Source organism: Dendrobium catenatum, unplaced genomic scaffold (genome assembly GCF_001605985.2).
Source record: "Dendrobium catenatum unplaced genomic scaffold, ASM160598v2 original_scaffold_185271, whole genome shotgun sequence".
NCBI lineage: Eukaryota > Viridiplantae > Streptophyta > Magnoliopsida > Asparagales > Orchidaceae > Dendrobium > Dendrobium catenatum.
The window spans coordinates 527,480-553,449 of NW_021503689.1; the positions used below are offsets into that span (position 1 = coordinate 527,480).

The 25,970-nt window shown below is 37.5% G+C and overlaps 1 protein-coding gene across 5 annotated transcripts in view; it reads left to right on the forward strand.

Annotated features, from left to right (window-relative positions):
• The window catches only part of LOC110108613 (ribulose-phosphate 3-epimerase, chloroplastic), a 46,184-nt gene that overhangs the window by 12,521 nt on the left and 7,693 nt on the right, over window positions 1–25,970 (forward strand). For all 5 annotated transcript variants that reach the window (XR_002304486.2, XR_003699774.1, XM_028692373.1 and 2 more), the window contains exons 3-7: window positions 318–458; window positions 565–678; window positions 1,032–1,110; window positions 24,145–24,254; window positions 24,324–24,380. Coding sequence is in view for 3 of the 5 variants with exons in the window: in XM_028692373.1 (XP_028548206.1) it covers window positions 318–458; window positions 565–678; window positions 1,032–1,110; window positions 24,145–24,254; window positions 24,324–24,380 (501 nt within the window). In the remaining 2 variants the exon portion in view is untranslated. The remainder of the gene's footprint in view (window positions 1–317; window positions 459–564; window positions 679–1,031; window positions 1,111–24,144; window positions 24,255–24,323; window positions 24,381–25,970) is intronic.

Below are 25,970 nucleotides of genomic sequence, written 5' to 3' on the forward strand. Positions count from 1 at the left end.
TGTGTGGAGATTGGATTCTACCAGCTGAAAGACATGCTAATGATATGAATATAAATTTTCTTGAGAATCAAGGTGTATTCACAGCCAAATATGAAGCTGTGTACGTTAGATTCAAATCATGAGTACTGCAACTTTTGTTGGATAGTTTCATAAGGAGCATTATTGGTATTTTCGTGTTACTTCAAGATCTCTGCAGTTTTTCTTCCTAAGTATTTCTTCTTTTTTACTTGTAGATTCAAATTAGCAGATCGCCATCAGTCTTTTCAATGGAAACTCTATTTTCATTTCTATAGATGATAGGGATTGAAATTTTTTAGGTAAAAGCAGTGGATGCGGCTGGATGTGATTGGATCCATGTTGATGTAATGGATGGTCGTTTTGTCCCAAACATCACCATTGGACCTCTTGTTGTTGATGCCTTACGGCCAATTACTGATCTTCCTTTGGATGTGCATCTGGTACGGTTCAATCTTCTTTCCCAGTGCTCTTGCATCTGTTTTTTTACCTTTGAGGTAGCGTAGAGCACTCTTCCCTGTTTTTCTCAAAATGAGAATCAACTTACAGATGATTGTAGAACCTGAGCAACGAGTGCCAGATTTTGTTAAGGCAGGTGCAGACATTGTTAGCGTACATTGTGAACAATCATCCACCATTCATCTGCATCGAACAATCAATCAAGTGAGCTTAACAGTGATCTTCAGTTGTTATATGAGTAGATTCAGATATATCTTCAAGTAATGCTGTGACAATTGTCTTTTGTTTTGACCTAACGATCTTTTTCCAAAGAGGTTGATTAATATTAGAATAATATCTTATATATGCGTAATGAAGTTTTGCAGCATATATCTTGCTTTGTCTCATGCACCAGGTATGTTATAGCCGTTTTGTTTTATCTGCTTGATTCTGTTCACCAATTAATAGACAGATTGGTGAAAATTCTACAGTCATCATATTCATTAATCTATTTATGTGTCGGTACTGTTTTCTTACAAATTCAGATGAATATGATATATCTTCTGTTTTTTATTTAGATTAAAAGCTTGGGAGCCAAAGCTGGAGTTGTCTTAAATCCCGCAACACCACTAAGTGCCATAGAATATTTGCTTGACGGTTAGTTTAATTGCTTGGCCTTGGCATTTAAGTTTAGAGTAAATCCTACTTTTTAGCTGTGGCCATTTACCATTCTTCACCTTCTTGTATCATTGCTATCAATTTTCCTTCCACAAGGAAATATTCTAACACTCGATTTTGATTTCAGACTTAGGAGTTTCAGTTTGTGTGCTTTAAGAAGTTAAAAATCTTAGTTTTTAGAACTGATTTTAGTTTCCGGTGCGAATGCAAGACATTTCAAGGTCTATTGATTCTAATGCAAATTTTCAAGAAAGGGGGGACAAGCATTAATTCTTTCACATTGATTCTAAGCTATTGATGCATAGCAATATATAGACTATTAGAGGTGTAAATGAGTCAAGTCAAGTCGAGTTTTAACACTATCGAGCTCAGCTCGTCAGCCAGAAAGCGAGCTCGAACCCGAGCTTGAGCTCGATTCGAGCTCAAAAGTCAAGCTCGAGCTCGACTCGCGACACTGTACTGAGCTCATCGAGCCCACTCAATTTCCCACCCGTGTCGATTTTACGCCCGCCTATTTTAGTTATCCCGTCCGGTTTTCCCGCCTATTTTCTCACAGTTGCCATGCTTTGCAATATCATTCAACAACAACAACATCAAGCCTTTATCCCACTACGTGGGGTCGGCTTTGCAATATCATTCGTATTGAAAATTTTATTGTTTAATAATAAGTAAAGCTTTGAAAAGAAAGCCCAGCCGCAAGATTATTCAAAAATTTCATTGTTTAATAATAAGCCAAGCTGCAGCATTTATTACTATTGATATTTGAGACTTTTTTTATTAATTATGTGGTTGTTAAAGATTTTAATTTTATTTTCTTAAAACTTTTAAATGTAATAAAAATATTAAAAATAGAAAAAAAATTCAAACAATAATTTGAGCCGGCTTGCAAGCTCACGAGCCAAGCCTTACGAAGCTCGACTTGTGAGCTCGATAAGCTCGGCTCGCGAGCCTATAAACGAGCCAAGCTCGAACCGGCTCGGCTCACTTACACCCCTATAAACTATTCCAAAAAAATTTAAGGAAAACCATTCTTTACAGAAAATATCTAGAGCTACACAACCCTTGATTCAAAGACTAAAAATATATATATTTTAACTATATTAGCATAATAAATTTTCTAACAGAATATGCATACAATCATATTTTAATCAAGAGCTTCCTTCTATAGCATTCCCACATCAAGTTGTCATGGATTTCCTTTTATAACATGTGTAGTTTTTAACACTTGCCCTAAAGTTGGAGAATAGATGGCCTCTTTTCCAACTTGGAGATAACCATTTAAAAATTTGAGCAATTGAGTCCTTTGATAAAAGCATATACCAATTGACTCTCTTAAGATACACATAAGGCATAGCCTGCTAATGGAGGATTTTTGCCCTATTAAGTCCATTCAATGATCTACTAAAGGATTTTTAAATCATTAGAGAACTTGCAGGTTCTAGCTAGAACCTTAATTTAATGGTGTTATTTGACGATAAAATTATTCGGTTAGAAGGCTCAGATCATAACTATTTATCTTAGATATCATTTGGTGATAAAATCACCAATTAGAGGACATGTGACAAGTCTTTTTCTTACAAGAAATTATTTGAGAGTGGATATGATGAGGACATCAGTCAGAGATTTCAACATGTATATCGTCGACGTAGTCGTGGATCGATGGCTACGATTCAGAGTCTATATTTTTTATGTATTTTTTGTTTTATATTTTATGTTGCATTTGAGTTTTCCCATTTTACCCCTATGGGGAGTTGAGTCTATGTTGTAGTCCGAGGGCACTTTCGTCTTTTATGTTTCTTTCATTTGGGCCTATTTATAGGAGTCATCTTGCATTGTAATGGGTGATGATTATTGAGTAAAATTTCATCTTTGTTTCTTTGTCTCAAGTTGTGAGCTCTTGAGTGGAGAGAATCCTAGGAGAGGGATTTGCAATACCCAACAGCCGCCGGTGGATTCCGAGCTCTCAGTTAGTCTTTTGATTTATCTCCTTCCTACTCTTTCTCCTCCCTACCGCCAATATTCCCCTTAATTTTCCCCATACCCGAACCCCTTCTCCCAATGCCCTTCCCGCCGGCCTCCAATAACTCCCCTAGCCGCCGGCCACCTATCAAAACTGGCGGCCACCCACCATCCCGCCGCCCCTTTCCCTCAAGTCCAAACCCACCGGATCCCCTTTGGATCTATTTTGAATTTCAAATTCAAAAGGGGCTTCACTACCTTCCTAAAATAGGCTCAAGATATTTAGGAAAGTTTCCAATTTTGATTTCAATCAAATTTTGAAATTCAAATACTTTCCAAAGGCTTGGACTTAAATTAGGAAACTTGCCTGTTGAATAAAATTTGAAATATATTTCAGATTTGATTTAGATCCAATAATTAACCATTGGGGTCCACCTAATTAAGACAAAATCTCCCTCTCCCCACTCTATATGGCCGGCCACCCTTTACCCTCTCTCTCTCTCCAATTATCATTTAATTCCCCCCTTAATGCTCACAAAAACTGTCGGCCTCCCTTCCCTTGCCTTGTTGGAAAAAAAATTGAAATTCAAATTAGCCTCTTCCCCCACCTTTGGTAATCTGAATTTAATTTCAGATTTCTAAATCCTACCCCTTCCCACCTCTACCAAACCCTAGCCGTCCCCTCCCCTTCCTCAAGCTGGCCCAACATCATCCCCCTCCACCCACCACCTCCTCTCCCTCTTCTCCCCATTTGTGCCCCTTCATCTCTCCCGGTAAGCATGCATGACGGATCCGGAAGTTGATCACGGGCTTATTCTCAATTCTCAAGGGGATATTGACGTCATCCGATCACCATTCTTTGATCCCGGATTTGGAGCTGAAGGCATCATCAAGGAATACGTGGATCGTATCCTCCCCCACTTAGCGGAAGTCATCGACGAACAAAAATCTTTTGAAGAGTGGAAGATCACCGGACAACTACCCGTTCCTCCAACCCGATTCCTTCCCCAGCGACTAGTACCCTCGGCATCACGTGTCTTCTAGTGGCATCTCTAGGTTTGCTTGCAACATTCTTCCACTAAGCCCATCACCTTCAAGAGTGTGAGTGAGGGATCCCAAGGTGAATGATCTAATTATTAAACTGTGGATTTTGTTAACTTGCCATTTGCTTTACTCGTTTATTTGTTGTTGTTATTTTGCAAGTAACCTATTAATCTCAATTGTAATTGATTGTCAGTGCTTTGTATTCTCATGGAATTTCTTAAGATCTAACTTAAAGAAGCATCCGCTTATATTTAGCCAAGTAAAATTCACATTTTATTAATTTCCTAAAAGCAATTCTTGTTCATCATCTTTGTATCACATCAGGATATAATAATGCGCTTAATGAGATATTGACTCTTTGTGAGCTGAGATTATTTATAAATTTATTGCACTCGAAAAATGGTTGCAAAATATAGATGAATTTTGCTTTATGTTTTAGGTGGTAGATTTCACTTTAAATATTTTGAATATTGTATTTTTTTTTTTATATATTTGTAATATTTGAGCTCAAATTGGTTTATGTTGTGATTGGGGGGCAAAACGGGGGCATTTTGAAAAATCATGTTCTCCTCTAGTGGAGATTTTTTGCTGACATTGCCTTTATCAGGATTTTAAGGCCTTCATTTTGTTTATTTCGATCTTGTTAGCTCTACTAACATGGTTCTAGAGTATCTAGTCTATGATTAATACTTGCAATTGCATTTGTAAGGCAAAGCATCATTATAAGTATCAGGTTAGTCTATTTAATTGCAAATTTACTGAAAAAACCGCCCATACACGCCTTTATTGTTCGTGATGGGATGGGACCCCGGTGCGGCGCCTACGACGAGGCGGGTAATCACATAAAAACCCTACTTCAATGTTCGTGGTGGACCGAAAAATCGGCCATGCACGCCTTTATTGTGCTTGGTGGGATGGGATCTCGGTGCGGCACCTACGGTGAGGCGGTGTCACTCATAAGCACCCCCGAGCGGGGGGAAAGCAACTGTTTTTTTTTTTTTAAATGTTTTTTAAAACTCCCATGCACGCCTTTATTGGCGTGGTAGATGAAAAAACAAAAATCACCGCCGCGGTGTCTCACAAACACAAATTGTGCACGTCTTTATTGACGTGGCGGGTAGGCGGCCTCTTGGTTTTTTTCCTCTAAATGGCGAATTTTTGTCTAAAATAAGGCAAAGACTTGAACATTCACAAGGGACTTGGACAAAGATGATTGAACTTGGGACAAAATCAAGCTTAAAATCAAACTTAATGAAATGAACATTAAAGAAATGACCGTGGAACTATGCTCAGAACTCAAATCAAATGACTAAAAAGGTGCTTGAACTTAAATAAGACTATAAAAAAACTAGACTTGAGTTTAAACTCAAGTTGGACTTGATTTGCACATTAAGCATGACTTGAACATTTGAACTTGAGCAAAGATTTGAGCTTGATCTGAGTTTGGACACAAACTCAATTTGAACTTATAAGGATCGAAAAGAACTTGAATTTGAACTCAAGATAAAATTTGAACCTAAATGAACTTGGTACAATAAGTTTTAACTTAGACTTGAACTTGTACTCTAGACTCGAGCTAAACACTTGTGGTTTGAGCTTGCACATGGAACAAATGATAATGAGCTTAATGTAAATAAACTTGAACTCAAATGAATGATGAGGCAAGGCATTCATATGAATATCAATAATTTGAACAACAAGGACTTGAATCAAACTCAACCAAGAAGAGTTTGATTTGAGCATGGACATGAACTCAAGTTGAACTCGAACTTAGAATTCAAATGAAATTCAGGGGATAATCAACATGCAAGTAAGGATCAAGTTGAGTACAACTAAGATGAAGGGGGAGGAAAGAAATTTATGTTAAGCAATAACATAATCAAATCTCATGACAAAATATGATGCTCCCAAGTGAATAACACAACTTGCTTGCAAAGAGAGATCAATACGATCTCTACCTATGAGTTATGACACGAAATCTCTAATGGATGTCAAAGAGCCATCTTGAATTCTTGATTAAATGCAGATAAATGAATTTGGAGCTTGTATTTAATAAAATATGTCAAGTATGACTTGTTGAAGATCATAAAGGCTCCTTCAACACTACAACTCATTCATAATTATTATGATAATTAAAGTGCAACCGCCAATGGGATACAAATGATAATAAAGACTCAAGCAAATGATTGATCAAGGATAATTGTGTTAGATACAAGGACATATGATAGGTGCAATGAGAGTAGATATCATCATTCAAACAAGCAAGTAAAACCTACAAATCACTATAAGGAACCTGCCATGTCCACAAAGTGATATCCTCAAGCAACCTTCAACAAATACAAGCTCCCGCGAGCTGCTGAAGGAAGCCCATTATACATTGAATTCGTTATCTACAAGCAAATGCCGGGTGATGTGCATTGGAGGAGAGCACCTACAAGCCAGCGTAGAAGACTTATCGTGGATTTGACATGTTATCTATGAGTAAATACTGCAGAATTATAACAAATATAGGCTCATACAAATTATTGTAAAAGATCCTCCTGTATCTAATACACTGTGCTCCCACTAGTAAAGATGTACAACATGCAATAAGAGAAGAAGCTTACGAACCGTTACGAGAGACATGTTGTGCATCCAACAAACTATTCACAAGCAAATACTGAAAAGACAACGACAGAGATGGACTTCTATGAGCCATCAAGAAAGACCCGTTGAATGTCTAAAATACCCCCGCACAAGTACACCGTAGTTTGTATGCACATAGGTACACAAGGGGTAAATATAATCTGAAACTCGCATGGGCCCCGGCTAGCGTGTTATTGGTACACACGTGCGTCTAGGGATGCTGCGCGGGTTATTAAATTTGAACTCGATCCTTCTAAGTAGATGAAAGGAGTTAACAGGGTTCAATTATAAAATGCCCTCAAAAACCCGCATAGGCCCCGGCGAGCGTGTTATTGGTACACGTGACGTCTAGGGATGTTGGGCGGGTCAATAAGTGAATTCAAGTTCTAACCCGATCATTCTATATGGATCAATAGAAGTCGACAGGGTTCGAACTATCAAACAAATGCACGGTTGTGGCGGCCGATGTATTTGTTTTAATACATTCATATTAAGCCTTCAAGGCCTATAATACTGAGAATTCACTAATAAAGGTATAAAGCCTATGAAACCCGATCCTCTGTCGATAACTCGACAGAGTCAACAAAGTCCATTCAAAATATTTTCAAATACTATCCCAAATTCCACAAAATTTCAAAAAATCTCAAAATCCCAAAAGAAATTAAATTTGAAATCAAACTATTAAATACTTAAAGCAAAATTTATCCATCCTCTGCAATAGTTTATCGAGGTGGACAAATTAAAATTTACTTAAGCTCACATAGAGTCAAATGCCTAGTCGAAAATATCACTAGGATCCATTCTCAAACAATCTCCTGCCAATAAGGATGTGGTACGTGTCCTCTAACCGGCTGTTTTGCCGCCAAATGATATCGCAGAATAAACGGTTATGACCCGGGGCCTTCTGAACCGAATGGTTTTGCCGCCAAATGCCACCACGAAATACTGGTTATGGCCAGAGCCAATACGCTCCTTAGTGGCATCAAATCCTTGAGATATGAATCAATAGGATATGTCGATAGGGCACAAAGCTCTCTGTTAGCTAAGGTGGATTCAAATTTGTCCCCTTAGGCAAATACCCATCCCAGGTCTACAAGGTCCCCTTGGACGAAGCAACCCATGGTTGCCGACAAGGATCCTTTTGTTAGGTTGGGTCGACTACCTCCTCTGACTAAGTAGACCAGGGACTATGATGGCCCGGGACGACGAAACTGTGGGATCTTGATCGGGTCCATCATCCATTCCTCCACCATCCGCTTTAAGTGAAAGATGGTGAAATTTATATTTTAAATATCAAATTTCCAAACTTCTAAATCTCAAACCCATACTGCTACTATATGTCAGATAACACGTATTCTCTACATATCTGATTGACGACTGGCCTTAATCGAAAGTTCTCTCGTTATTGGGAGGGGTAATTAACTATAGGGGCTTGCGCCTATAGGAAACCAGAACTCAGATCATAAAGTTCTCGCAAAATGAGGGCGAAATCTCTGGGTAGTGTCTTATCTACAAACCCATCTGCCTTCCAAAATTTACCCCGGAATTTAATTCCGTTAAAACTCCCTCGTCAAATAAAAAAGCAAATAATAGCAGTGCGGCGAGGAGGCCGGGGCTGAATTTTCGGAGCCCACATTTTACTAGCATTTCAGATAATAGGCTTTATTACTCCTAATGCATAACACCACGAACATTAAGAAATTTCAGGTAAATTTTCTTTGTCGAATACATTAGAATCTTTGTCGATCACTAAAATTTCTCAGATTCACATATTTCAATATATAAGCATTGAAATAAATGCATTTTCACTTATAGCACACAATATCAAAATCGTCACAATTTCAAAGAGTGTCCTACTAACTGTCAAACAGATATAAATGTGAGGAAACTCGCATACAAAATTTAACATTTTTTAGAAATTTATCAAATTATCACATTTTTCTTTAGCTATATTTCTTATCTTTTGTTATACTATGCTATTTATAGGTCGCAGAATATTTTTTCAGATCATTAAAATGATATATTTTTAAAATCATTCAATAAAAAATCAAATAAAATATCAAAATGTGCATAATTTTTTCAATTACAATCTATGTTGCACCGATACGAATACGGCGACACGGATACAACACGATACGGATACGGGACACGTCAATTCTTAAAAATACAGGATACCGGTACGGCGCAGACATGGCATCATAATTTATAAATCATACATAAAAATTAAGAAAGCAATCAAAGCATAATATTTGAAATTACAAAAAAAAATGACAACAACATCATTTGTAGCATTGTAACTTATAATATCAAAATATAAGTAAGCATTAAATGTCTAGTACAACAACAAAAGCATAAACATAAATTGTCTAGCACATAAAGTTTCAACTATTCAATAGAAGGAATGATATGATTAGCTTCTTCCGTGATTTGTCTTTGAACTTCTATATCATCTTCAATAAATATCATAGCTTTTAATTCAGGCTCATTAAGGAAAGATTAGTAATTTCTAATATTCTCATATCATCAAGAGACTCAAATCCATCTCGGAAATGAGAGAGCTTTGCTCGCAGCCGCGGAAGTAAATACGACGTTTTTTTTTTCAACGGACACATGTATCGGATACGTGTGTCCTTTTAAAATTAAATAGTATTTTAATTGGATACATCTTTGGCGTATCCAACAAGTATCGAGGCGTATCCGTGTATCGGTGTATCGGATACAGCGCGCCTTCATAAATAGGTGTATCGGTGCAACATAGATTACAATATATAAACAGTAACGTTGTAAAAATTTATCGAGTGATTGAATATAGTCACTTTTGCTTCAAAATTTATTTAAAATATCAGAAATTCTCAAAAACTCCGAATTTGTAAAAGCCAAAACATAACCCATCTCGACCTGAATAATTTCTCGAATTACCCCGATGGATGAAAATGTTCCGAAGCTGCTTAAAACGAACTTTCTCACTCTAGAATTATCTCTTTCTCTAGATGGTTGCCAAGGGAATGAAATGAAATGGCATTCAATTAATTGAGTGAATTTTGATATTTATTAAAATTTCTTGTCCAGCTCTACAGTGCTCAGAGACCTTGTATTGATGCGCTCCCTTTATAAAGTATGAAGTGGTGTCCAGCTGACGATGGCGGATCTATTGGCCCGATTAATACTCGAATGGCCAGAATGTCATTATAGGGTGCAATGGGTTTGGCGGTTGATGTATAACATCACCGTGAATTTAACACTCATGACACCTCTTAGCATGAACAATACAAGCTTTCAACATTAACGATTAATAGTAACCCATCATCCCTGGCGAAGGGAAGGGGGGGCTAGGGGGGCACATGCCCCGCTACGAAAAAAAAGAAAAATAAATTAAATGGAATCTAGAGATAAAATCAAGTTGGAAACTTCATAAATTAAATCGGAGACCATATGAACTCCGATTTCAGCAAACTTATAGTCGAACTGAACGTCTCAAAAATACGAACCCAACAATATCAAATTCAACTCAATACGAACCTAAATGACTCCAAATCAAAGACCTAAAGCATATTTGAAAGGTTTAAACCATAACTTGGATTACCAAATGGTTTCCAAACATAGCATGCTTATAATCGAATTGAGCGGCTAGACGAGATGAATCCAATGAGCCCACGATTGCCAAATTCTGATATCACTAAGACATTTAAATGCCAAACAAACGGTCCATGATCAAGAGATTCAACATTGACTGTCCATTCAAATCACTCTCAATTTAATTTCCTATTCATTTATATTTTTTTTCTTGGTTGATATTAGCTTAATCCTGTACTGATTCGATCTTAAAGAGATTTTATGATTTTTTTTTGTGCAATGAGATTTTTAATATCACGTATTTAGTTAATATATTGATCCCGTTCTAGCAGAAATCAAGTGATTTGATGATTGGAAGTCATTTTGTGAAGGAAAAAATAAACTAATTCGCTATCAAAGTTTTATCATTTTTAAAGCTTATTATATCGGTCCCAAGTCCGGATGTAAAAAGTTGAAGGAAAATTAAAAAAAATTTAATTTAGGCCCCCCTAAATATATTTTTTGGCTCCGCCACTGCCCATCATCTTGATTTTAGCAACCATCTTGGGACCTAATTGGTGTGCTCCACAAATTTCTTCATGAACTTCTGCTACCACTCTATCGGCCTCTTTGGTTCCTAGGTACCTCGGCCTCATCTGGTCGAAAGCTCTTCGATATAGTGTGTTGTTGACGAACGTGTACTGCAAGGCTTTTTTTGGGATTTACACAACTAGTGACTTTTCTATTAGGAGTTTGTTTTCTTTGAAGTAATCAATGAATGATTACATCCAATCATCTTCTTCGACATCCAAGCAATACCACCATGACTTTGAACATATACTAGATTTGTGTTTTCTTTTGGCTGGTTGATGTTCATCTGGCTTGTTTTTAAGAACAGTTTATTTGGAAGGTTGAGGATCAACCGGAGTTGCATCTTGCTGGCTTGAATCTGATATTCCCTCTTCCTGTAGGAATTGCAAGATTGATGGCTCTAAAACCAGATGAGTGTAGACTCCAATTAATATAGGCTCGTCATCCATATTCCATATCTCCTTGGCTAATTTGGCCAGGCAATAAGCTTTGCCATTTTGAGCTCGAGGAACTCGAGCTATCTTGATGTTCAAAACTTGCTTCATAAGCTTAAGAGCTCGTCGGCGATAATGGGCATCATAACCACGAATAGGAATGAAACGACAATTCAAGCTTGCAAATTTTATAGACATCCAAAATATAATTTATAACAAGTTGAGAATCGCCATAAATTTGGAGGATTTGGATCATGTGAGATTGTAATCTTCAATCCTGCTATTAGAGCCTCGTATTCAGCTTCTTTATTGGTTCGAGGTTCAATCAAACTGAACAAAAATCACATTATGCCTCTTTTAGGCGCTATGAAAATGAGACTGGTGCCAGCTTGAGATTTTGCCATATTTGAAGGTTGGGCGTGTTTAATCGACAATGCTCCGTCGAAGTACATCTCTTATCCATGTAATTTTTCCTTTTCTTCGAGTTGCATGATCTGCTCATCAAGAGATCATTATTGAATGGTGAATCCGCATGATAAGATGTGCAACGAGAAAATCTGCCAAAACTTACCCTCACAGTCATTTATGGTACAGATGTGATATCATACTGTAGGTGTATTACTGCTCATCTGGCTAAACGACCTATCGATGCTGGTCTTATCATCAAGAACTTGAACTGATCAATTTTTGATATCAACGTAATTTTGTGAGACAGCATGTAGTGGTGGAGCTTCTGGTCTGTAAAAATCAATGCTAAACAATGCTTTTCATTTGGGGAATAACGTATCTCTACTCCGATTAACCTCCAACTTATGTATTAGAGTGTGTTCTCCTTGCCTTCTTCATTATGTTGAGCAAGTAGTGCTCCGAGGGACTCTTCTAACATTACGATATACAAGATGAGTGTGTTCTCCTTGCCTTTCTTGGGTTTAACATATATCTTTTGATAATGTTAAAGGCTTTCTAGCATTCTTTGTCCCATGCGAAGTGAGTATCCTTGTTCATCAGTTTTAAAAATGGCAAGCACCTACCTGACAAATTCGATATGAATCGTCGAAGGAAAATTAGTTGTCCTTGCAACGAGTAAATCTATCGAAGGCTCTTTGGTTGCGGCATCTCCATAATCTCCTTGATCTTGTTGGTGTCGATTTCGATTCCTTGATGGCAAATTACATACCCCATAGGTCAAACTTTCTTATCCTCTCAAATACAATCCTTAAGTCATCAAGATGTTTTTTTGATACAAACTCTTGACAACAAGATCATCCACACAAAACTCAACCTTCTAGTGGATGAGCTCATCGAATATGCTTGTCATTGCCCTTTGGTATGTTGCTCCAGTATTCTTCAATCCAAATGGCATGACTGTATAGCAGAATATGTCAATGGACGTTCTGAATGATGTATGCTTTCCATATTCAGGCGCCTTCTTGATCTGATTGTAACCTGACGATACATCCATAAAAAAGAACATGTTATAGTTGGATGTGTTATCAACTAGGAGCAGAAAGTCGTCCTTTAAACACGCCTTATTTAGGTCCTTGAAGTCAATGCAGATGCTGATCTGACTGTTCTTCTTATTAATAGGGATGATATTGGCGATTCAATCGGCATACTTTTCTTCATAAATGAAGCATGTCTCTATAAGCTTCCTCATCTCTACAATCACATATTCTTCAATCTCTAATCTCATTCTTCTTATAGCTTGTTTGACGGTTGTCGCATCTGGCTTAATGATCAATCTATGAACTGCTACATCAAGGGATAAACTAAGCATTTTAGCATATGTCCAGACAAAGTAGTCCCTGAATTCACAAAGGAGCTCTTTCATTTCCTCCACTTGCTCTTCGAGCAGAAGGACACTAACGAAGGTTGGACGAGGATTTTCTTCCATCCTCAAATTGACTTCTTTTAGCTAATCCATAGTAGTCGCTTGTCTACCATCTTCAAGCTCTTCTTGTGCAGGTTTAGCTCCTACGGGCTAATTATCATAAGTATCGACTTCATATGTTTCCTCTCGCTGCTGTCACCGGATTCAACTTTCCCGCACGTGATCGCACAACAAATCTCCTTTTAGGGGCACTTATGGATAATAAATCTGAGATCTTTCCTTGCAAGGATATCACGTCTTCGTATTGTGTGAGGATTTCTTCAATACCATATGCTCTTGTGGAGACGAGCTCCCCTTTTAGTAGTACCAACATGATCTCCTTGTTTTTGTAATATTCTTCGAATGTTTCTGGGACAATACCTAGGCATCTTTGCAGGCATTATTCTCCAGAATCAATGAGTTTGAAGAGAGTCATAATTCTCCTCATGTTTTCCAGACTTGTATAGTAGGCTTCCTGGCCCAGTACGCTTAACGTTATGTAGCTCTCGAGGGGAAATTTCTTTGAAGTGTTGTGGGGAAAGACGCGAGACCACATATGTTCTCTGAGATCGACAAGTTATCTATTCTTCTTAAGAAGATGCACTACACCTTGCTCGTATAGGTAGACTTGTAATCGCAATCAGAATCTGAATGTTTCACCTTCTTCTTCCCTTTGATTGTAGATTGGCATATCCTCTTGAATTTGGTAGGGTTGACATCATCTTTTGTGTCACTCACTATGTGAGGCACAACTCTTCTTTTTTTAGAAGTGGTGGCGGCTTTAGGGAGAGTTGAGGTTGCTTTCTTTCTCCCCACTTGCTTCTTCTCACCTTCCCGCTTATGCCGCTTTGTAACCTTTGAATTTGAGGTATTGGCCTCAAGAGAGATTGATAGCTTCGACTATTTTAGGATGAAGTATTTTGCATCTTCATAGATTTTAACCTCGTGGACTACAAAGAGTTAGATGTTGCCTGAAACCCTAAACTCATTCCATCTTTGAGGTACTTCATATACCGATGTAGTGTTGATAGAATGTCGTACTCATGCAGTCATGGGTGACGCAGAAGCATCTTGAACGAGGTGTTTCCGTCAATCACATGAAATTTGGCCTCTGTATAAAGTTTCTCAAATATAAGGGGAGTTCGAATAATCTCATAATCTTCTGTCCCTTCTCATTGAAACCGTGCACCATCAGCTTTCTTGCTCAAGATGCTACATATCAAGGCAAAATGATCTCAATGCTTTGAGGCTTATGAGATTTATAGAAAATTCAGGATCAATCAGGATCCAACTGATTATAATGCCGGCACTCTCCACAGCAACGTACAGAGGGCAATTATGATCTGTCATTCCGAGCATCATGTCGTTTTTAGCGAAGGTGATGATTGACTCATTATGAGCTTGTAGGACCTCAGTTATACGACGCTCAACAAAATATGCTTCATGTCTTCTGGGATCTTTGAGAGCCCGGATCAAAGTTTCCCGAAGATCTTCGGATATTATAAGTGCCTTGTATATGCTAAGTTACGTTGAGATTTTTCTCAAATGAGATGAGATATTATAATATATCCCTTTAGTTGAAGCACCTTTCTTTTTGGGCTATGGGAATAATGTAATCGTTGACTATTATTTCTTTTCACTTGTCTTTATTGGAGATCCCCTTCTTCGATAGAGATGGCAGCACCTTACCACTTATCAGACGCACTTCGGCTACTTCATATGACTCAGGTTCACCTAATGAAGTGTCTCCATCAAAACTAGCTTTTGTTGCGTCCAAAGATTCATTTGTTGATTCAGAATCTCCACCCATCTTTGAAAGCTCCATTTGTGATACTTTATCGGGCTATTATTCATTCTCATTTGGAAAATATAAATCTTCCTCCCAGCTATAGCCTATTGATGACACCATCAAATATAACTCAGAAGCTGCTTCTTCAACATATTTTTCTTTTTTTGACATATCTGGCATCACCGAAATGACCCTGCAAGTTTCCACAGGGAATGGATCTTCGTCGACTTCTTCTGTTTCGTAAATTTTAAGCTCTGGCATAAAGTCCGTGAGCTTAAGTAGGTCGGCTTACGGTTTGGTAATTGTCAGCTAAATTGTCAATAGCCCTTTGAGTTATTGTCTTTTTCTCCTTGGGCTTCTTCAGTTTATTCTTTTTATTAGGATTTTTTTACCAGATTTTGAGGAGCCGACTTGACCAGGATGTTGTTTGGAAGTAGATGCTTGTGCCTTAGGCATCCCCTTTAGGTCTAGCACCAGCTTGGTAGGAGACTTCTATTTAACACCTGAAACTCCTTCAAACTGCCTCAGCACTTTACAGGCTTCTTGGAGACCGCAGTCTCCCATTGCTCTTCCTGAGTTGGTTCCCTTTCTTTTCTTCCTTTAATCAGGGGTAAGAAGAGGGCTTAACCATCCGAGTTGATTCTCTTCTAGAGTGAACTAGCACATTATCTGACAATGTGAATTTTCCCTTTCGGTACTTTCTTTCCAGTCAACCCTTGAAGTTGTTGCAATTTTCAATAGGATGGCTGATTACTTGATGATATGGACAATAATTTGGGTCGCCAACATGATTAAACTCTTAGGACCTCTTGCATTATGGCAGTCCTAGGCCCGCCTTGAGTGTTTGTCGAAATAGCTTGGCGATACTTTCCCCCTTGAATGAATATTCTTTATTCTTCTTTATTTTGAGAGATAAAAATATTTGATCACTAGTTCCCATTATTTGCCTTAGGCGTTCTCCTCCACCAACAAAAGTACAAGGCTTGTCGTTTCCCCAAATACTAATTTTGGCTGAGGATTAGGATTCAATGGTTGCTTTCCCGTCTTCTTTGTACACATGTTGTTTTCCCTTATTGACATTGTATGTCACATATTTTCCCTTATCTGCTCTGAAAGAGAACATAGAGTTAGTTTTGCCTCTTCTGGTGTCCGAAACTTTGGCTTTCTTAGGTTTATCAGTGTGGCTTTCTGATTTTGACAAGTTCATGATGGGTACATCAGAGCTTGGAGGGTTTATCACTATAGAGGTCGAAGATCTACAGCCTTGATTGAGTCTTTTTTGTTTTCATATGTTGTAGGAGGTTTATGTGGTGTTATTTATTTTTATTACAGTTTTACCCGCAGGTTTACATTTCCAAAAATCACATCACATAACATATCTAAAGCAGCCACAAACAACTCCTATTTATAGGCACAAAAGAAGGAATACAAACAACCACTAAAACTTAATTAAAAGCTAATTAAAATAGGAAGATAGAAGGCCAAAAGACACCTAAAAACTGCAGTAAAAAACTGCACAGAAATTAGCAAAAGTCTCTTGGAATTCCTCCCAAAACAGCCACCAAATCAGTCCCAAAAGCTGTCCAAATTCTGTCCAAAAACAGCCCCAAAATCTCTTCAAACAGCAGCCCAACATTGCACAGGAAACAGGGCATTAAATCCACGGGAAGAGCCCCCTGGCTGCTTCGGGAAAACAACCTAGCTAGGGACCCGAAAACAGCACAGGAAACAAGGGGTTAAGGCACGGGAAAACAAGAGACAGCTGCAGGAAACCAAGAGCTAGGGCGCGGGAACCTAGTAGCCATTCACGGGAACCAAAGGGTCAAGCCACGGGAACCAAGGAGCCATCCACGGGAACCAAAGGGACAACACATGGGGGAATAAACCTCAATTTATGAGCTAAAAAAGGTTTTCTACTAGACATTAATGAGCTGAATCTAGTAGAGGACTCAAAATTCACCAAAATAAAATCTAACTTGTTTTGACCCCCCCCCCCCCCCTTGTTTCCCCCCCCCCCCCCCCTTTTGTATGCATCAGGTACTCCCCTTCTTGAAAAACTCATCTTCTGATGAGTTAGCTTTGTTTTCTGAAGGCGTTGCATCAAGTGACACCAAGACTCATACAACAACTACTATGACTCACCAAGACACAAAACTTACTAAACGGACTCATAAGACTCTCAAGACTCACAAGACTTACAAGACTCACACAATAAGACTTGACTTGACAGACTAACTCACAAGACAAGACTCACAAGAATCACAACAGTTGTTATGATTCACTAAGATTTTTTTTTGTTTGACAAACAAAACTTGACAAACTTACAAACCTAGGACTTCCTAACTTGCTCTGATACCAAATGATGCGAGCAAAAAATATAGGGGATCCTATATATTTTTTTCACAAAAAGAAAACTTACTTCCTATATAAAAGAAGACACAAAATACCTCAAAAAGAAGAGATAACTTGGAGATAATAGAACAACTCTTACATTTCATATAAATGAATACTTTTATAAATAAAGACTCTTACAAACTTGACTTTCAACATAACATGACATTACAACCCTTGACTCTTACAAATGACTCAAACAAAATGAAACCCTAAACTTGCTTACTTTGAGAAGAAGGATACAAATGGAGTGGCACTTGCGGAGAGACGAAAGAGATTAGAAGCCAAGACGAAAGGTTGGAAAGAGCTCGCAAGATTTCCGGAGGGGATGAGAAGACGAAGTGGACAAAGATCGCAAGCTTTTCCAATGAAACCCGCAGGTTTACATTTCCAAAAATCACATCACATAACATATCTAAAGCAGCCACAAACAACTCCTATTTATAGGCACAAAAGAAGGAATACAAACAACCACTAAAACTTAATTAAAAGCTAATTAAAATAGGAAGATAGAAGGCCAAAAGACACCTAAAAACTGCAGTAAAAAACTGCACAGAAATTAGCAAAAGTCTCTTGGAATTCCTCCCAAAACAGCCACCAAATCAGTCCCAAAAGCTGTCCAAATTCTGTCCAAAAACAGCCCCAAAATCTCTTCAAACAGCAGCCCAACATTGCACAGGAAACAGGGCATTAAATCCACGGGAAGAGCCCCCTGGCTGCTTCGGGAAAACAACCTAGCTAGGGACCCGAAAACAGCACAGGAAACAAGGGGTTAAGGCACGGGAAAACAAGAGACAGCTGCAGGAAACCAAGAGCTAGGGCGCGGGAACCTAGTAGCCATTCACGGGAACCAAAGGGTCAAGCCACGGGAACCAAGGAGCCATCCACGGGAACCAAAGGGACAACACATGGGGGAATAAACATCAATTTATGAGCTAAAAAAGGTTCTCTACTAGACATTAATGAGCTGAATCTAGTAGAGGACCCAAAATTCACCAAAATAAAATCTAACTTATTATGACCCCCCTTTGTATGCATCAAATCTCCACCTCTGCAGCAACCTGCTGCCCTCAACCCACCACTCCCTCTCTTCCTTTCATTCTACTCGCCTCCACCTCCCCAACACCCTAGACCCTTGGGCTTCCCAATCTTGTAATTAATTTACATTAATTGAGCATTTATCTCAATTAATTGTGACCTTTGGAACCCACAACAACTTTAACTTTTCTCTCTTCCCAAAGCAACCACTTTTACTTTTCCTTTTCCTAAGCCAACTAGTTCTCTTTCCAAGCAAGCTGCATTTAATTCTCTCTTTCCAAAGCACCCACTTTTCCTTTTCCTTTTCCTAAGCCAAATACTTCCATTCCCAAACAAGCTAAATTTAATTCTCTCTTCCCAAAGCAACCACTTTAACTTTTCGTTTTCCCAAGTCAAATACTTCCCTTCCCAAGCAAGCTACATTAAATTCTCTCTTCCCAAAGAAACCACTTTAACTTTTCATTTTCCCAAGTCAAATACTCACTTCTTAAGTAAACCACATCAGCCATCTCTCTTTCCCAAGCAACCAACTTTACCTTTTCACCTCCCAAACTAATTTCTCCACTTCCAAATCCTCCTATAGCTAAAACTTTCTTTTCCTCCTCACTATTCTACCTTTTCAAGGAAACCTAGCATCTACTTTTACATCGTGGACATTGATTTATCAAAGAATAAGGGTTTCAAGGGAAATCCAAGGAGGTACTAGCCATCATTTCATCAAGGACTCTATTCCTCACATTCATGAGCTAAGTATCAAATCCTTCCCTTGTTCTTCTTCTAACTAAATATTGATCTTCTCATTTCATCTTTAGTAGTTTCATCTCATATGTGTTGATTAATCCGCCAAGTCCTACTTAAATTTGAGTGATAAAAAATTCTAATGACTAGTCCCTTAATTAAATATTGGACTTATGTCAATCCATGTTAGCTAGTCTAAATTGATTCACCTATTTTTAATGTTTAGCACTTGTTAATTTCTTGCTATCAGATGATTTAGTAACTCAAATTTTCTCATTATTCTTAATGTTTTATGAAGTTTATTTTGTTGTCTTTGATGTTATCTTAGCCTAAATCTCTAATTGCATGACTCATTTCATTCAGTCTTGCATCAATTCAACTTTTCAAACTTTGTCACTCTGTCTATCAAATCTTAGAAGGTAGTGATGTCGGTCATGTGCAAGAATGGTTGCATCTTATCATTGATGTTCCCCATTATTAACTGAATGGTATGCTCTTCCAACTGCTGTTCACATTTCATGCTCATATTGCACCAGCAGGTTACATATTTGGTTACTAACTCATCCCTTTTTCATTTCTCCAGGGCGAGGTCAACAATAGTTGTCTTTTTGGTTTCACTGACGAGCCTCTTCACAAACATAATCTCTAATTCTATGAATATTTTCACATAATCATTCAGTAGTTCAGCATGTCATTCGAAAGCAGTTGAAATCAAATTTGGACGAGTAAGGCATCGTTACTCCACTGTATTGCCACAAGTGGCTTTAAACTATGCCAGGTGCTGCCTAGGGTTATTGTTGCCGCTGAAGGTGTGAAATTTTGGAACAGAGTACCCCTTTCGGATATGGCACCTGATCGTATTCTGTAGTATAGGGTCGAACCTTGCCTATTAGCTTCTCCGCCTGATCAGTAGCCATAATAACCTTGATCTTCTTGTAGATTATCCCTCTAGCTGTGTAGCCATCACAGATTCAGAGGCACTTGTTATGTTCTGCTGAGTAGGGGCTAACGAACGATATTATTAACCTCATTGTCACCTTTAGGGGTACCTCATACTCCTAAGACTTGAGGAATTTGGAGGTTCGGAGGATCAACAGGAGTGGGTACATGGCTTGCGGCAGGAATTTTTTGCATCATCTGCATCATTGTCATCAGTTGGGTCATCATCCTAGTCATTTTCTCATTTAACTGAGAAATTTCTCTATCTTTGGGCCTCATTTGTCACCTTATTTGTCTTCGCATATCTGCCAGTGTGATATTTTCGACGTTGAGGGGGTTCCCTTTGACTTCTTCTTCTTCTTCTTCCTTTGAAAGGTTGTCACTTCTATCGGCGACGAACCTAGCTTTGTTTTACGTCCTTACTAGTAAGAGACTGTTTGATAATGAATCCTAGTAATATTCTTGACTAGACATTGGCTCTGTACGTGCTGAAGTAATTTTTAAATTTGTCCAACTCGACTAATTGTTTTGAATGGTAGATGGATTTTGCTTTAAGTGTTTGATGATTAATTTCAATTTTAATATCATAGGCTTTTTGTGATTTTTGAGTTTTGTATTTTTATGAAAATTTGAGAGGCATTTTAAATGTCCGTGGTCCCCTCCGATTAAGATATTCTGTCAACATGGCCGTCATCAAGGTATTTATATGTTATTTCATTTTTTGGTTGAACCTCGTCAACTTTGTCTAAATGCCGACATAGGATCAGATTCATCGTCGGTTTTACGCTTTTATTAGTATTTTTTTTATTAAAGACATTGAAAGCCTAATATGAATGTATAAAATAAATATCTCAGTCGATGTTGCGATCGTATATTTGTTTGATAGTTCGATCCATGTCGACTCCTATTTATTCGTATAGGATGATCAGATTTGAATTTATGTTTATTGTTTGACCCGCACTGTATGTGCAGACATCACGTGTGTATACTCCACGCTCAACGGGGCCCATGCGGGTGTATGCTTTTGCATGTATTTTGCATGATGCACTTTGTAAATTACATGTATATGTATACTATAAACATGTCATTGTGCATTTCAATGTGTAGGGGCATTTTTGTAATTATCAACTGTGCAAATAACCACTGCTAACAAGCATGTGTAGTCTCATCTCGAAATCTGAACACATGTTGTCCTCTTGTACGAATGTTATGGATCCGGTGGCGTTGCGCTGTGCTATGTGTATTTGTTGCTTTATGCAGGTAAACTGTTGTGTGCTAAAGAGTCTCCTGCAATTGATCGTAGATTTCTGCATTTGTTGTAGTCCTACAACATATTTGCTATCATAGCTTGCATGCAAGACTATTGGATGTATTATGGGGTTTCTACTGTCATCTGTGGGTAAGTTGCTTTACATGCAGATCTTTTAATGCTGCTTATAAGCGTTTGTATTTACTACAACTCTTCTGCATTTGCATGTAGGTTGTACGTGTGTACACGATGGATTTTTTGCAGTGGCTCATAGATGCTTGCACTCGTTGTATATCACCCGTCTTTGCTTGCAGGCGATTAGTGTATTTTCTAGATGTTTGCTTATTGATGGCTATAGGAATAGTCTAGCATTTACTACATGTTGTTCACCATCACCTATAAGTGGGCTACTGTACACGACGAATCTCTTGTATAGTATTCACGTCAACCATGCAAAAAAATATTGTAGTTTTCTTGTGATATTAATTTGCAAGCAACATTGGTCCACTAAAAAGAACACGTATATTACCTATAGGCAATGATAGAAGACTTCTCATGCTTACAACCACTTGCTTGTATATTAAAGTAAAAATACTTGCAAGCAATGGTAGATGATCTATTACATGTGCAACAGTGATGAAAACAGCTCGCCTGACAATCAACATTTGTTTGTGAATAAACATGTTGACCTACCTACAAGTGGTGATAGTGGATACGCTGCAGGTATGATGGGTCCCTCGTGAACACAAACTTGTAACATATTGTTTACAAGCAAAGATCGAGGACCACATCAAATGCAAGATTATAACAAATACATTATATCGTAGTCAACATTAATATACAATCAAGCGCATTAAACCTTGCAAGTAGCAAAGCGGCTCAATATGCAATGAATTGACAGCCAGGATGTGTTTGAAGAGGTCAAAGAGAATGTCGCCCTCATGCAATTAATGTCATGTAACTGTAGGCAAATACATCGATCCTCCACAGGCACAAACAAATGATGTGTATCAAATACGAATATCTATGAGCCATAACAGAAAACTAATTAGTGCACGACAATCTACCTATATAAAACAACAAGCAACCCGTAGTGCAACGCCACGCCACTGGATCCATAATATTCGTATAAGCGAACTTAAGGCGTCCACAAGCTGCTACATCGCGCCACAAATTCACAATATTCGTATATGTGGATAGAAGACGTCCGCAAACTGCTACGTCATGCCACTGGATCTGTAACATCGATGAAAGCAGATATAAGACGTTTATGGGCTTGTACATAGAGCGTTGTGCACAACCAAATATTGATCATTTGCACAGTTGATTAGCGACAAATATTTTAAAATGTTCTCACATATGCATTGCAACATATATACATACAAATATGAAAGTACACATGCAAGCATATTAACATGTATACATCTAAGAATATATGTCTGCATGGGCCCAGACGAGCGTGTTATGGGTACACACGTGACGTCTGAGGATGCTGCTACTATACACCAGATACTACGTATCTCTACATATCTGTTTGACGACTAGCCTTAATAGAAAGTTCTCTCTCATTATCGGGAGGGGTAATTAACTATAGGGGCTTTCGCCTATAGGAAACCTAAATCCAGATCATAAAGTCCTTGCAAAATAAGGGTGAAACCACTTGGTAGTATCTTATTTAAAATCCAATATGCCTCTACTCTCCTGAATGTGGGGAGGCCGGGGCGAGCATTTTCGGAGCCCACAAGCACCCATGGCTTTCAACACAAATTTCATGAGACATGCTGCAATCAGATGTATGTTTAAGACAACAACAAAAAATTTAATTTTAGGTTTTATAAATGCAAAGATAATCTAATTTAAAATTTCGAACTTTCTTATATGAAATTCTCTTGGAAGAAAGCTATGCAAAATGGAGTGCAAGAAAGCCTTCATGAAAATAGTTGATTGAGTCCTCATAAAAAGGATCCACAACTACAGATGGGATAAAAAATCTTTACTGTTATTAGTATTTCATATAAGTTCAAAAATACAAATTGGAAGATTTCATTCAATCTAATTTTCAGTCCCAACCAACAATAACTAGCTAACAAGGAAAAAGAGAATGAAAGAGCAGATAGAAACAACAAAGGATAAAAGAAATTGAGAGTCAAATGTGTGATTCCCTAGGCTCGTTTTCAAGTTTCGCTTGGAACAATGAAGGACTTCCATCCAAAGGAGAATTTGTTAATTTCAATATTCAATCTTTTGTAAATTAGAAAGAATGACGACCTTTTGAAAATAGTATGAAACTAGTAGAAGAACAACAAAAATCCCAATGAATCCCAGAATAAATTTGATTTTCTGGAGTCTGGAACCGACAAGGTGTAGATAATGTCAAAATGGCCTACCTTCATTATGTCAAGTACAGGCATTTGTTAAGTGTATGCTACAAAATAATCTAAGAAATAGAAAATTAGTCTGTCAACCTATATAAAGCTTCTTACTTGTGAAACTCGGTCATTTTGAGCAAAAACAAACTAGACAATGTGCTTAACCCATTACCTAGAATTATTTCATTTCCTCGTAAAATGGAAAAGATTAAATTTTTGCTTTGTCATAGAGAGTAAATACTTCTTTCCAGCACCATTCATTCTCAAACTAGAGTTTATTCATCAATTTTAGAGTTTTCCCTTTTTTGTCCTTTAGAATTGTATCTTTATATGGTTTGGATGGACATCTTTGCTTTTAGTTTATTCATTAATATGGTCGGATTTCCTCCAGTAATTCTGATTGCATTTTTCATTTGAATGGGCAGTGGTAGATTTAGTCTTGATTATGTCAGTGAATCCTGGTTTTGGTGGTCAAAGCTTTATTGAGAGTCAAGTGAAGAAAATATCAGACCTTAGAAGATTATGTGTTGAAAAGGTAATGGAAAATTTTATCAGGTTTATATCATCAGCCAATGGGTAGTGATATAACTTTATCACTTAACAGGGTGTCAATCCATGGATCGAAGTGGATGGCGGAGTTGGCCCCTCTAATGCATATAAGGTGTCTTCTTATTATTTATTATCTAACAATACGCTTTCTGACGTTGGAATACTATTTATGGTAGTTCTACCTCTTTGTGATGAGAAATCATCAGATTGTTTCATTTAATGTAGTTGAAATTGATTTTCAAGTTTATTTTGCCCTCCAAGATGCTGTAGCTTATCAATTGCTGAAGTATTTAGCTATGTTCATTTTTTAAAACTATACAAATTAACAAAAATATGAGTATAATTGGAGGTTGGCAAGTATGTTTTGAAGACTGTGTGAATCTGCTTGAGATATTTTTCTTATCAACGGAAAGTATTAATTTCTAGAACATTTAGGTACTCTAGAGTTCTGTGAAATATGATCTCATTCCGCTGTTTCAAAAAGTAATCTCCTTTTATAAGTTTGAGGCTTGATTTTTTTGTTAATTTGGCGGATTATTTTTTTCACAATCCAACCCGATATGATCTAAAACTGCACAGGTCATACTTTGTCCGATTGTGACAAGATTAACCCTAAGATATGATTGGAGAAGTACTGAAATAAAACTTCCAATTTATATACTACACAGAGTCGCTTCTAAATACAATATAAAGCGAAAGACTGCTGAATCTCAATATGAATTTCTATATATCATCCAGAATATATATAATTTGAAATTTATCTACAACAACGCTTGACAACAGAGAGTATAACAAAAAAAAAAAGTCTAAGTCTGCAAAAATCAAAACTACTTAGCTTGCTCTTTATCCTTCCCCAGGCCTGAAAACAAAAGCAAAAACAGGGATGAGCTAACACGTCTCAATAAGCTATTGTAGCCTAAAACAAAAATCAATAATCAAAACCAAAAAAAATGAAAACTAATTTGAATCATATAATGAAATTGAATATAATTAAATAAATACAAAATTAATTGAATTATAAACAAACACTTCATAATGATTAACATAATAGCTTTTAAGTCCAAATTTTCATATATCTTCGTTATTAGAATCCCACCTCGGTCACCTACTGGAGCCGGCATAACAGAATCCCACCTCAGTCACCCAGTGGTGCTGGCATAACAGAATCCCACCTCAGTCACCCAGTGGTGCTGGCATAACAGAATCCCACCTCGGTCTCCCACTGACGCCAGCATCACATCACATTTTTCAATATATTTCATTAATTAAAGCATAATTGGACTAAATTCAAACATTACTAAAATGTTGTAACGGTAGACAATAAAAATATTACTGAGCAAAAATTCATAATTTTCAAACCAAATTATCAGAGATTGTAAACATTATTCTGAAGCTTTAATTGAACTTTAAGATATTTGGTATTAGAGTTCTAGGTTCAAAAAGTGCACTAGTGCATGGTGTTGATGAAAAATGACTACAAGAAGATCAAATGAACATTTTTTAATCTAGATCGTTCTAGAAGAAGATAAGTTAAAGCTTAGATGTCGACATTACCAGGAGAAACCTGATAGAAATTCAATCTTCACACAACCAAAAAACATCAATAACGAAGAGAAATATAGCAGAAAGAATGAGATTATGGACTAATTTTATTGATATCGGCACAACAAATCATGATTCAAGCTCACTATTTTATATGTCA